At 39.2% G+C, this 14,737-nt stretch overlaps 1 protein-coding gene across 1 annotated transcript in view; it reads left to right on the top strand.

The window, feature by feature from the left end:
* The window catches only part of galnt18b (UDP-N-acetyl-alpha-D-galactosamine:polypeptide N-acetylgalactosaminyltransferase 18b), a 51,323-nt gene that overhangs the window by 21,198 nt on the left and 15,388 nt on the right, over positions 1–14,737 (top strand). The window contains exons 3-6 of the mRNA XM_040204086.2: positions 308–474; positions 4,859–5,042; positions 6,089–6,286; positions 7,041–7,155. Of these exons, the coding sequence (XP_040060020.1) occupies positions 308–474; positions 4,859–5,042; positions 6,089–6,286; positions 7,041–7,155 (664 nt within the window). The remainder of the gene's footprint in view (positions 1–307; positions 475–4,858; positions 5,043–6,088; positions 6,287–7,040; positions 7,156–14,737) is intronic.

Raw genomic sequence — 14,737 nt, 5'->3', positions numbered from 1 at the left:
CTTGTACACATTTCCTAAAAGTAGTGTCCGAGCCTTTCAGCAGCGTGATGTTGTCATATTATTGTAAGATCAAGATCAGAACTAATTAACTAATGGAAATAAATACGATTTTTCAACTAAGGTCATCAATAGGAGAAGCTTGCCACAGTTTGTATTACCACAACTATAAGCGGTTATCACGGTTATTTTTGTCTTCTAACACATTTGTGTCAGAAAACGTTATAATTATCGTTCAATTTATGTTCTCTTTCAGTGAAATGTAACAGCCTCTTCTCTCTCAACATGGTATGTTTTTTGTCCTCCACAGGTGCAGAAACCTCACTTATCCTTTAAACCTCCCCCAAGTGAGCATTGTGTTTATTTTTGTCAATGAAGCGTTTTCCGTCATCTTGCGGTCGATTCACTCTGCCATCAACAGGACGCCATCCCACCTTCTCAAAGAGATCATCCTTGTTGACGACAACAGCAATAACAGTAAGCAGCATTACTTTCTAATGGAGCAATTGATCTTGTTAAACTCTTCTCCCAAACAGCGAGTCATGTTGCCTCGGCAACGGTAACCAAGCACAGCAGGCCTTTTAGGCTTTTAGGCTTCCCTAACATGGAGAAGTAGTGTGTGTGAGGCTTTAGTAGAGAGATAATCTTCATTTAAAGAATTTGGAGGTTGGTGAGGTTTTTTAACTTTTCAAAAACACAATAGCAAAAGAGAATGAAGAGATTAAATAGTGAGCGTTTCTGCTTTTGCAGAACAGGAGCAACAACACAAAAACAATAATAATAACTTGCCGTACACAGTAAGTGGTAAAAATCCTATTTATCTGTGGTATGGCGTCTTTAGCCTCAGTCCTTTTGCATCAAGTTAAAATGTAACGTGTTTAAACACCCCATTCAGGAACAAGTACTGTACACAATATCATAGATACACAAAAATATGTATCTATGATATTAACTGCTCCTCTGGCCTCCAAACGATTTCAGTGTTTATTTTATTAGTGGTTGTGTTCCCTGGATTTAGCCGATAGCTGAAGTACACTAATAGGCTGCAGAGTCAGGAAATGTGCCCTGAGGCAGATAACAATCCAGCAAGGCGATGGAGTGTTTGTGAATATCTTGTCTGCATCTGCAACCCTAAATCTAGGGTTCTATATGCATTGGAGGCAGTTCAAACAGTGTCAGGTTGAAAAGATATCCAGTGTATGCTGTGAATGTTTGAAGCGTGATTGCAAACAATTGTGTGTGCAATCAACTTGAAGTCATCTGTGAAAAGTGGACATGGTCATTTTCAGTGTGAGACTTAACTACATTGTAAAGGCAAAAGGAAAGCCATAAAAGGTAATGATAATCTGCCAAGGTCATTTATAAGTACTACACTTTTAAATGTTATGCACTGCTTGTAACCAGGGCTGGCGGAGCCATTACGGGCAGTCAACACGGGAAATACTGACATTGGGAAGAATGTTTTTCAAAGTCAATAATGCAAAACATGGAGCATTGCCTCTGGCTTCATGGAACAGAATATAGATCACTGTAGTTTGTCTGGGTAACGCATCTCAACGTGCTGGAATAAGAACCATGACTCTCCCTCAGGATGCTATCAAACAAATATGCATATACATATGAACATGGTTTAAGATATCTGTGGCAAAATGTAAAGTTGGAAAGTTTGCTCCAAGTTAAACATTTTTGAGTTAGCTATTCATTACAATTTGTATTTCATCACGTAACTGAGAGCCCAGGAGCATTCCCCCTAACTCCTTCAGGGACCCGAGTCACGCATTGACATTTTGCTGATGGCATTTCACCCAGTTTGCCTGAGCACTCCGTCACACAGCGTCTGGGATGCCTGGTGTTATCCTTATCTCCACGGACTGTGAATCTTATCTGCGCTAAATGTCGTTAGCCTGGTTGACCCCGCTGCTGAGATTGTCGATGGGGTCATCAACCACAGCTAACCTCCTGGGCATTCATGGCTTTACATTAGTCATCCACCACTGTCGCACAGCTCACCTCCAACAGGCATTAGCATGCAGCAGGATGTGCAGCCATCAAGGGAGAGAAGGGTAAATTGACCTAGCCGATACCTCCTTAATTGGATAATGTCCCGAGCTGTGGCCTTTGATTCGCTCGTCTTTGTAAGAGTGCTGTTTTACGAGAGGCTCACCTATAAACAGTCTGTCTGAGAATTTATAATTCGCTAAACCTCAATATAATACCACGGTTTGTATACATGCGATGATGATGGATTGGACCGGGGATTGCATACAAGACCGGTAAGATCTTGGAGGTAGAGTGAGTCATCATTTAGATATTCTAAACACAGATCTTGACAACCGTGGAGTTGTGAAGTCAGAAATTGCCAACTACTGTGGCGCAAACTACACAGCAACTGTTAGACCTGTATCAAAGCCAACTTGCCATCTGCTGTGCAAGAAGTGAAGCCTCTGTGTTGATACATGCTGTTTAGTTTGAACATGAAGAGAATGTTTAGTTCTTGGTGCTTGGACAGACAACTTGAGTCTATTCCAGGAGTGGAAAGTATCTCTATACATTTAATTAGGTAGCTACTACTTAGGTAGTACAATTTTGAGATACTTCACTTGATAATGTCTTTTTTTTCTTTATACTTTATTATTATTTAATTAAAATTTTTATTCCATTAGATAATAACACATAATAGTATTAACAAAAGAAAAGAGATGTATTACAAAAGGCTATAATACAACACAACTAAGTGTAAACGAGTAATTCAAAGTGATGTCAGAAACCTGTTTGCTTGTTGTTTCAGTTGTTTCCCAAAGCTTATTTCTGTCCCGCAGAGCTTCACCATCCCGAAAGATTGATAACTGTTGGCCATCAGCCATTACCGGTGTAATGAACTGTGCTTTATTATAATTTGTTATGAAAGTACCACATTATCATTATTATTTTTAATTTCCACACATACCAGAACTCTTAATTGTAGATGGATTGAAACTTATAACAGATATAGTGCACATGAATAACTGTAGTAGTTTTTTATACATGTATTTAGTATTAGTATTTTGTCCTGTTATTTCTCTCTTACGGTAGCTTTACTTTTTTCAGAATTATGAGTCCAAAGGGAAGGAATGTTACCTTGAATTTGTGGTCTGCCCTGATTTTATGGTGTGGAGTCCCTCTCCTTTTAGTGCTGATTGCACTTAAACAACAAGAACAGAAAACTGACCGCTGCAGGCTCTTCTGAATGGGATAGTATCATACTCAACATAAATGTAATACAGATTTTTATGTTGCCGTCACAGTTTGGTTCGTGCCGTCAGACTTTTTATGTCAAGACTGTGTTGCATGTTTTGGAATCTAGTGACTTATGTGTTTTGGGTCCTGTTTTTGGTTCGTCTCATGCTTCTCATTCAGGTTCAGTGTTTCCTGCTCCTTATTGTTTCAGCTTACTCTGCTTGTGTTGTCTTCTCTTTCTTCTGTCCTTTTTTCTGTCTTCCCCACCCTGATCATTGTCACCCGCCTATCTTCAGCCTTGTTGTCACCTGTGCACCTGCTCACCTGTTCCCACTTTACTCCATGCTCTTCTCAATGCCTTTTTCTATCACTGCATTGTAAATTGTACCTGTCGCATGTGGTGTAAAATGTTTTTGTACAATATTTAATGTATAATATTATTCAGTTATTTCATGAACCAGCAGCAGCTTCTCCTATAACGACAAGTGAAGCATTGTCTTTGATTATGTTTTTACAAAATAGTTATAGTTTTCTCTGCTGACTCATGTGTCAGTTGTTGCCAGAAGCAAATGGAACAAAATCAAGAGTTGGATTTTTTAAATAAAAATATAACATGACTTAATGTACCCTGTGGGAATTTGGGCTATTAGTTCTGTGGAGCAATGCTTTGATAAACAGATCGTCTTTTGTGTTATATTGCTGCAAGCAAATGAGATGAGATCATTTGTATTCAGTTTTTTGCAAACGTTTTATGGAAAATGTGTTGTTATAGATGCACTGAATCATATTTTATGTGAGGATTACTTACTTGTGACAAGAGTTTCCAAAAACAAATAAGGCAGCTGAAAAGTATATAGACATGTACATTAAAATACATATTTTTTGCAGATTACATCTTTTAAACTCAGAAGGCTGTTAGAATTGAAATAGTGAATAGTGAGTGAAGACAACCTGAGGTGTGGAGGTTTTTTTATCTTGCACAATACAGTTGGTAGGCTACGGTTATGGAATTGTGTTTTAGCTCACTTGCTTACTTACATCAAGGCTTCCACCAAAAATTCAGACTTTTTTCGTGAAATCGGGATCATTTTGGCACTGTCTTGGCTGCATTTTTTCTGGTTGAACCACGGGCAATACCTCTAATATATTGCTGTAATTTATTTCACAAACATTACTTCCACTCATAACCTGTGGGAACTCTTTTAATTATTTTTCCTTTGACGAGCTTTGTCTCTTTCATTCTGCAGAGTATGGCTCATCATAAAATATATAGGCAAGTAATAACCGAGGTAACCCCTCGAAGCCAAACATTAGACCTGACAGACTTTCTCCATCACCTCCCCCCATGTTTTGGAAAGATTTGCAGGCTAAATTCTCCATATTACAAAATCCCGTTATGGCTGCAGCCTTATGACGGTCTGCGGTTCTGGCTCAAGCTGCTGCCTCCTTGGTCCAGTGATCAAAGCAGTGAAGCAGCAATTACTTTTGGCCTCCTACCAATGAAATACTGCCCATTGGAGGTGGATATGACGGCATCTTGTGGGTGGATGTTTGCTCACAACTTCACTCACTTCATCTCATCCGGGATCTTCAAAATCCCATCAGATATTTATGTAAACTTTGTGTGCGTGTGTGTGTTTTGTAGATGAATTGAAGGAGAAGCTGCACGATTTTGTATCCGAGACAAACAGACAGCATCCAGGATTCATCAAGATGGTACGTCATGCCAAGCAGGAAGGTCTCATTCGTTCCAGAGTGAGCGGGTGGAGGGCTGCTACTGCCCCAGTTGTTGCCCTGTTTGATGCCCACGTCGAGTTCAACGTTGGTTGGTGAGTCACTCACAACAACATGATGTTAGCTCAGCCCAACAGAATTGCGCTGGTTCTTGAGTCACATCACACCGTGTGGGTTAACGGAAAAAGGTTTAAAAACAAAGACTGTAGCTTGGCTATTTTTCTCTGCACTCTCCAAACCTGATAAGAAACACTGTTCTATTATTGAACCAATTCTAATTCTCCATTTTCCAAATCTCTAATTTTTGATGTGGAAAGTGTCAGGTTTCTTAATCCACTTTTCAAAAGCAGAAGTTTCATATTGAGGGAATGTGTTTATTTGCTCTCTTGCAAAAACTATGCAACCTACTTTAAAGACTAGAAGCAGGGGGAAAGCATTTGTACTGAAGGTTACAAGGATTCAAACAGACAACATACAGGAGGCTTTAGGGCGCAGATAGGCCGATTGGACAGAGCCAAATGTAGAACCATTTCTTGAAATGTATATTACATCCTTTGAACACATCATCAGCTGTCTTGTCATAAATGTTTTCCATGTGTTTAGATGGGGAGCATAAATCACCCTCTTGCCAAATGCACAGTATAATAACTAAATGTAGTGTGTAGTTTCTGTAAATTGTTTAATGCAGGGGTGTTAAACATATGGCCCCGGAGGCGTCCAGTGCGGCCCGCCGGATGACTTTGCTAAGTGGAAAAATGACAGAAAGACAAATTGCATTTCTATAAAAGTAGCTGCCATTCCTAAAAAGTCCACTGGGGGTCGCACTCTGTGAGTGAGCGCAGGCGTTCACGTCACCCGTGCCGATGATTTGATTGGTCCGCCCGCATGACATCAATGTGGACAGTATGTGGCCCCCTACCTAAAATGAGTTTGACACCCCTCATTTAATGCATGATGGTCTCGTATTTTGATCTTATATTGGATTGTGAGGCTAAAAAACTGGATGGAATTAATCTTGAAATATTTAAATTGTTTTCTGAGAACTGTGCTTGCATGACAGACAGTATCAGAAATGGAATGGAAAAAAACAATACAAAACAATACTAAGTCAAAAAATCACTCTATCTTTCCATATTCGAAGGGCTGAACCCATTCTGGAGAGAATAAAAGAAGACAGAACCCGCATAATCTCCCCATCGTTTGATAACATCAAGTACGACACGTTTGAGATTGAAGAGTACCCACTGTCTGCCCAGGGCTTTGACTGGGAGCTGTGGTGTCGCTACCTCAATCCACCCAAGTCCTGGTGGCATAAGGGCAATAAGAGTGCACCAATCCAGTAAGTCAACAAAACATGTCTTGATGATGTAACAATCTTAATATTTTTTGCTGGTAGCAAAGCAGGATCCAGCCCCAAAATAATTGCTAAAGTCTATGTGTTTCCGCTGGTGACGTTGTTGCTGCAGTGATCAACCATCTCATCCATTTCCTTAATACTCACTTCGGTGATTGTTGCAGCCCAGAGTGTTGGTTTCTTTCTTCTATCAATTTGTAGTATCCTTCATATATGTTTCAAACGTTCAGTCTCAATCCTCTGTTTTTAGTTAATTTCGATGCATTAGCTATAAGTCTGGTCGAGCGACTAATGGTAGATGCTCTCAAAATAGACAGATGTTGACGATCAGAGCAGTGAGGGAAATTAGCAGTAAAATTGAAAGTGGTAGTAAATGTAAGGTGTGATGGAGTATTCGGCTAATTTACTTAAGTAAGGGTAATAATACCAGGTCAAGAAGATTTAACATGATCATTAAATACACAGGAGATCATTTTAGACATGAGCACGAACTACCCCTTTAAATCATTTGTCCGCAATTTAGCACACTGAAGCCCCGTGGTCAAGTCACACAAGCTTCAATCTAGTCTGAAGTAAGAACATGTCCACACTGGTAAAAGGTTCATTTGTGTATCATTTATGAACAGATCACATCTTGTCACATTTTTCTGCTTTTCCTCGCTGTTACTATAGCAACTGTGCCAAGCAAACCCAGACTGCAAAAGACAAGACTGATTTTCATAATGTTTTACCCCCCAAGGAGCCCGGCCCTGATTGGCTGCTTTGTGGTGGATAGGCTGTACTTTGAAGAGATTGGTTTGCTGGATGAGGGGATGGAGGTGTACGGGGGAGAGAACGTGGAGCTGGGCATCAGGGTGAGTAATAATGTCAGGCCGAGGCCATGGCCCATTGTTCATCCAAGGAAAGTGTGTGAAATTAACTCTGATAATGAAACTTAATGGCTGTTGGAAGCAAGGTCACACAGAGGCCCATTGTCTTTTTTACTAAGCTCATTGAGAATTGTCACTCGGCTAGATGTGATGTGCTCTGTGCATTTGAAAAATGGTGTGCAGATGGAGTGACAGTTAAGAAATGTGAAGTCGAGCTTTATAGAGTGTGTCATGTCAAACCAACAGCGACCCTGTCCCCCTTTAGTCCCTACTGAAGACAAAATAATGGATGCTCAAGGTCCATTTAGCTGCTGTTCTGAAGCTTTTCATCACATCGCATAATCTTCATCATCAGTACTTACATGTAGTTCCATTCTTAAAACAGCTCAGCAGTGCAGTCTCCTGCAGATGTTACTGAAACAGCAGTGAAATGCGACTATCAGTCGTGGATGAATCCACATCTGGTGCTCTAGTGAGAATTTACAGCAGCAGGACAGTGTATGTGGGATTGAGGCAAAGTTCTGCACACCACAGTAATAAAGCTGTTAAATGACCTAATTGTTGACTCTAAATTGCCTGTAGACATGAATGTGAAATTAAAACGTTGCCTGTCTGTAAGTGTGATTGACTGGCGCCTAGGATGTAAACTGTTGCTAATAATTGTATTGTCGATATCTTTTGAACAACATCATTGCTCTCTGATAATAATATATATATATATATATCGGACTCGGCTACATAGACTGTATGTGGCACTATGATAAATTTATTGTTGGTTGTGGTCATTTTGTGGAATTATTCAACAATAAGAAAAATATTGCATATTACTAATCAGGATAACTAAATGAATAACAATACTTGCATGAACATTACAGTGGAGGAAATGATCCTTTAAAAAAAATAATTACAAACGTATCCTGAAGTGTGACTGATAGCCTTCCTCCCCTGGTGATCCCACTGAAGCACATGTGAGAGTTGGAGGACTTGGAAGCATCTTTGCCGCTTGCAGCGATGTGAGAAGAGAGCGGCTACATAGTTCAGAGTAGACGGACGCACTGTCAACGCGCTCGTCATGCAGTCGTCTCACAGTGCAATACTTAATTTGTATACCATCACCCACGCTGACTCGGATGAAAATCAGTTTGTGTGATGTGCTGTTAAGTTGAGCGTTACCACAAGCAGATGGGCCGTAGAAAGAACAACCCTCCACAGGGAGACCTAATGATAGCATACATTAATGCATCAGCCTGTTCAATAAAAGCAAGCGACAAGGGACGACTCCTCCTCGGCCCCAAACCTAATACAGTGCACCGTGATAAGGAAACAGAGACGCGTTTACGACAGGGCGCCGAATGTGAAAAGATCCATCCTCGCTGATGACAGAGACGCAATTATCAGTAGAAAAAAAGTGAAGGATAATTAGTCCCATAAGTCATTTTCCTCCAGGAATTACATGCTTTTAGAATTCCGGGGCTGATAATAATGATTGCTTTATGGCTGGACACATGGATGATTTTATCGCATATTATAAACCAAGATCCTCTCCCTACGTATAAGCAGTTCGATTAATCAGTGTGCTTCATTGCTCTGTAGTTTGAGGTTGCACTCCATGCTGTTTACTCGCTTGGTCGTGTTGGACTGAAGGAACTCGCCCTTGCCTGGAGGTTAATGTAGTTGAGGGTTCAGTAAAGCTTTTGAAACTGGGGGTGACACAGTTAGCTGAAAGCTACAGCACAAGGCTGAGGGACCTTGGCTTGGCCCCATAGAGCCCCGCCAGCATGGTCTGCCTGTCTGCAGTGCATTGGTCATGCCTTGAGACCACCTGCCAACACACAGACGGGCTGCTGACGGATCCTCAGAGACACACGCAAAGCAGGCTAACCGCTTCAGGCTTTGGCTGACACTTAAAAGAGATGTCCCGGTTCGTGTGAGGGTGAAATGAAGCGCTGCTCTGTGTTCACATTTGGTCACAAAGTGGAAGATGAATTTTTCTGTTAAGATGTACAAGAATCATTATTCTGAAGAGGCATTGAGTCATAAATGATACATTTGTTTGATGTGCCCTTGTGTTCTTTACATCCTTGATCAGGTATATTTATGTTAGCCAGGGAGTTAACCTCACCGGCATTCCTTGTTTTATTTCCAAAGCGCCCGAAGGAGTTAATGTAGGCTTCAGACAGTCACTCAAATAACAAACCCAACACAGACAAGAGGCGCGGACATTTTTCATTTTTAAACTGTATTTTCACATGCCCCACAGGGCGAAGATCATTTCAAAATACAGTATTTGTCCGACCCCGAGCTTTGTCACTCAGTCACTAATGTGTTGTTTTGAAAATCGCAGTAAACCATGATCGAATCAAGCATCTGAGGTTTCACTGACAGTCAGTGCATTTGCACATCACATGAATCCGCCTGCTGACCGCAGTGTATGGGTTGCACTTTCAATATCCCTCCTGCCGATGCTGGTCCTGAGCATTTGTCCAACAGAGACCTTGTGAATGCAGGGAATTTATGATCATGCCATCTGTCGCAACAAATTGCTGAGAGATAATCCTGGGAAGCTTGGTACTTGTCTATAAAACACAGCACATGAGTTACAGGACCGACTTTTTTCAGATAGATGTTCAGAAAGCGCAAAATATAGTTTGGTGAAAGCATCACTCAGATTGTATGGTGGAACTAAAAGCAAATCGGGAAAAAACAGAATTAGAATACAAATGATGGTCCAAAACATCTGTGAATACTGGGTGTTGTGCCAGTGAAGCACAGAATGGAACGATACATCACAAAAACACTAAAGCAGACACCATCACTCAACCAGTAACAGAAAGGTTCAGTTGAGAATGGAGGATCATTGAGGGCTGTGAAAAACAATTATGATATTCCCTTTGTCCACAGTTTTTATGGAAGTGGCATTAAAATACCATTATTGTCATAAAAATGGGTTAGACATTCGATTTAACCCTAATATATGCAATTTGTATTCCAGAAAAGTAACATGTATTATTAACCGAATGAGCTATTTAAGTACCAATGTGAAAAGCACAGATAACACTAATAAAAGACTGAATGTCATTCTGCTACATTAATTAAGAATACAGTATTTTCATTCAAGATGGAAAAAAACATTATTTACTCAATTCATCCAAACTTTACAAGTTGATGATCTTTGCTCTGAAGTAAATTATAACTGAATATGAGTGATACTGCAGCCCTTTAGAATATATTTAATAAATATAACCACCGCATGCACTATAAAATCAGCTTCGTTAAATATGGTAATGCTTTTAGAACGGTAAATTCAATGGTTCACAAGGACGCTTATAATATTATAACAATTTCATAAAATTTACTGTAAAGAATATTTATTGATATTAAAGACATTTCATCAGTAAACCACTATGAGCTACTAGGCTACAAACCAAACAAAGGTCCACTCATTTATCTCCGATGAACTTCATTATTCCGAAAGGGGTTTTAGAAATGATTTTAAAATTATTTGAATGACCTGCAAGGCTTTACATGGCAGCGGTCCAGAGTACATTGCTGACCTTTGTTTATGCTACTTGCAAAGAAAATTATCAACCGTTGTTTCTAAGAAGTGCTATTCAAATAAAGCTTGACGTTATAATGTATTACAGCAACATAATAAACACAGCTAACCACAGCAGCACGCAACATCACTATAGCTATCGTCATGGTAATATAGTTAAATATAGTGCTTATCAGAAATACTACATCAAATGTCCTTAGTACCTTTTTTATATTTAACTACTGGCTAATTTCATTTCGGCTTCTTCAATTAAATTTAAAACCAGGCACTATTACACCATATGCTGTCATAGAAAAGTTCCTAAGGTTGATTGATTTATTTAAAAGACGGAGCTCATGTTGTGGTTTCCTTTACGGACCAGTTGCAATGGATAGGAGAGGATCGATATTGGAGTGATGCTGGAGTGATGCAAGAACACCAGCTGAGGGTGTTTTTTGAGGGTGCAGTTTTTAAAGAAACCCTCTAAATGGCAGATTCGGGAGCACAGAGTAAATACTGAAGCTTGAACATGGATCCCCATGGAGAGGATGAATCATATTTGACAGATATGGTTCAGTTCCTGCTGGACCGTTTTGATGGCCAGTATTGACTGTGCAATGTAAACCCCTATTTCCCTTTTTTTACACTTGTTGCCGTGCTTTTCATCCTGTATCTCTGAATTTATCGGTGGACAATCTTTCTTTAGCCATCTCCGTCTGATAACTTATTATTCATGGGCTCATTCTACCCTGCGTACAGCTATATTTATTGCCTTGTGATTTGAAAGCGGATATGCCTGATTTACATATTTATCCCCTCAAATAAACCTCTTGCAGAAGGTGTCGTACTCTTCAAAACTTGCACAGCTCCAGTTAAATGAAACATTTAAGGTTAAGTATAGAAATGGAGTGTCAAATTGGATTATTTATTACCCTGAGCCGAATCTTGTGATTTCATGAATGGTTTATTGAAAATATTCTCATGGTCATATGTACACAGAAAGGCACTTATGAAGGTTATTGTGTTTACAGAGAACTTGCTCGATGATTGTGTTAAATGTTTCACCCCCAAAGGTGTTTTTCTCTCTGCAGGGAGTTATGTAAAACTTGTTTGAATGTTTTTCTCACATTCCCACTTCCTTGTGTTGACGACACTTGTAAGGAGGAAGGAAGCTGCTATGATCGAAACATAAATCAAGTCCCTTGTCAAAAAGATATTTTGTTCTCTGTTGGTTCAGTTCCACGGCAAAACAACAAACCTACTCGTTGGTGTGCAGACTGCAGGCTTTGTATTATTTGGTAATAACCAGCTCTCACGTTTTAATCATAGTTTTTGGTGGAGGAAAGTACTTATTTTTACATTCCGTTACATATATTTAGAATGGGTTACCTGCTGGCTGAATAGTAGCTGGTCCTAAATATAACCATTTAATTGGTAGTGTAGCAGTTCTGCAGGTTCTGAACACTTATATTATTTGTTTTAATCCTCCGTGCATTGCTTTGGAATCTGGGTCTGGGCTGTGAGAACATGGGGTTTCAAAAGCCTGACCGATGTAAACTAACTGAGGTGTAAGTTTAGCTGTTTGTGCAAACCAGCTGTTTTAGTTTAGTGTTGATTTATTTTTACATTATTGCAGTTGTTGGAGACCTTGTATTGAATATATTTGCACTGCTAACTTTGCTCTTTGTTTTCATGAAAACAACAAACGCCACATACGCGTAAAATATTCTATCTAGACATTAAAATGTAAAAGAAATTATTCTTATTTGAATAGATAGTGGATAAACAGACTGCTAAAGAAATGATGTAAAAAGCTAGTTAGTCTCGAATAACAGTCCCTGGATAATTAGATTACACACACATCCAATTAAGAAACTCATAGGCTCCTCTTCCCTTCCACAGAACTCCGTGTTTCTAGTTAGAGGCAATGTGATGGTAAGTGGTACATTAATAATTCAAGGCTATGACTCTTCACATGGCTGTCGGCATGGATTACTGCAGCCCTGTCTCCTACAAATTACATTTATATGCATTTATTCTTCATTAGCGATTTATGTTCAAGGACAACGTTCAGAGCCAAGTGATGGTCAGCAAGAGTAAAAATGATGGTGGATGGCCATGTGGAACATTTACCCTCAAACTTTCCATGTCAAAGTAACCATCACCATTGGGATTATTCTGAGATTTAGAGAGTTAGCCATTTTGCAGAAAAAAAGAACATGTCTCACTTGATTTCAGAGGTATTAAGCCATGTTAATAGTTGAGTGGGTCCTGCTTTCGTTTTTCCTTGGCTCAAGCACAATAAAGTTGAACAAAATTATTTTAACTTTCGCTAACATGTAATGTGATGATTACTTGTCTTTTTTAATGGAGGCCTAATAAAATGTAAAAAAATTATTTTAAATGCCTTTTCCAACATGCCCAACGACATCTTGACTCTTTTGTTTACTCCAACCAACAGTCCAAAACCATATTCAGTTTACTATCATGTAAGACAAAGATATTGAAGCCAGAACCACGTTTATTTTTTTAATTTTTTATTTTGGTTCTTGGAGGTAGTTTTGGAACTTGCCTTGTTAACTATTTGTGAGAGAAACAGTTATTACGTCTGCCTATTTTGTGCTCAGTGGCACAATGTGGTCTTGCAGGATATACTGTAGACATTAGGCTACATTATAAGTGGTATGCAAACATCGCAAACGTAAAATTGTCAGCAAATTATGTTTGGAGAAGGACAGCAGTGGAGACATACTTCAGCTTTCTTCCTCCACAATTTGTTTTAGGATTTCCTGTAGATGGTTCTGTGGACAGGAGAGAAAATGTACTGCTCCTTTTCAGTAGACAGAGCAGGTCGATACAGATACAATGGAAAATCAACGCCAATTGTCTGCACTGCTTCAATAAGCTTGGGGCACTAAAATAGCTCAACTTTACCTAAGTCTTTGCTTTCATGTGAAGGGTTTAGGCATCAAAAACTGGGAAATGAATGCATTTGGAAATATCAATGTTTTTAAAGCCGGTTAGAGTGTCTAGGGGTACAGTAGAGGTGAAAGCAGATAGACACACTTTGGATACACAGAATTCCTAAAGCATCATAAGTTAAAGGAAATATATTATGCAAAATATTCTACTTATCCTGTCGGGAGGCGTCAGAAATGTGTCTTTTGTTTACTGTTGAGTTACATGTGTAACATTATTGGTCCAAATGGTTCCTAGTATACCGCCGATGGAGATTTGGTCACATATCAATAAAACTATTATACTGTAGTTTGGCAGACACATGTAAATGTATTCAACCTCTATTTTACACCGTCGCAAGTTACGGACTTGGTTTTATATGTAATGACTATGCAGACCATTGGAGAAACTGAACCCTTTCTTCTTTTAACGTTGGTATCCTGCAAGAAACAAAAGTATTAACAAATCATTCTTCTATCGTATCCTTACTTCCTGTGTAATTCCACTGTCAGTCAGCTTTTATTAAGGGGTGCAATGTTTATAATGAAAATGCACCCTACCTCATCATATTCCCGCATCCAGCTTGCAGCTTGCAGTGATGACTCATGGCATGACTGATGCATGAACTCACAGTTCTCCACATCTCTGTGCAGTCAGCTCGACATGAGGCCATATTCTCTTTTCTGAATCCTAGAGTTTGTTCACCAACCTTCAGAGGCAACATCTGTTAGAGAAGGACTGGAAACAAAAATGTACACGGTACCTCTCTTACTACGCTATTTAGGGACTGTAAAATGATTTTCAGGAATACATTTGAGAGAGTGATACTCAGTAGTGGCAAATTAATAATTCATTTTATGTAGAGATGAAAGTATAATTCCACACAATTGTGGTAAAATGGAGGAATAAATAACTTTAAAATGTTATGGTTAATTTCTGTCTAAAGGTAATAATGGTCATACAATTTACCAGAGTAAGAATTTGGTATGTTATTATAGATAATGAGGAGTAACTAGTAAATAGTCTCAACTCTCCTTCGTTGCTGTTGAAGCAACATATCCCAACAGTCAGTAG

Source organism: Gasterosteus aculeatus, chromosome 12 (genome assembly GCF_964276395.1).
Source record: "Gasterosteus aculeatus chromosome 12, fGasAcu3.hap1.1, whole genome shotgun sequence".
Lineage (NCBI taxonomy): Eukaryota > Metazoa > Chordata > Actinopteri > Perciformes > Gasterosteidae > Gasterosteus > Gasterosteus aculeatus.
This window is presented reverse-complemented; position numbering and strand designations above follow the sequence as displayed.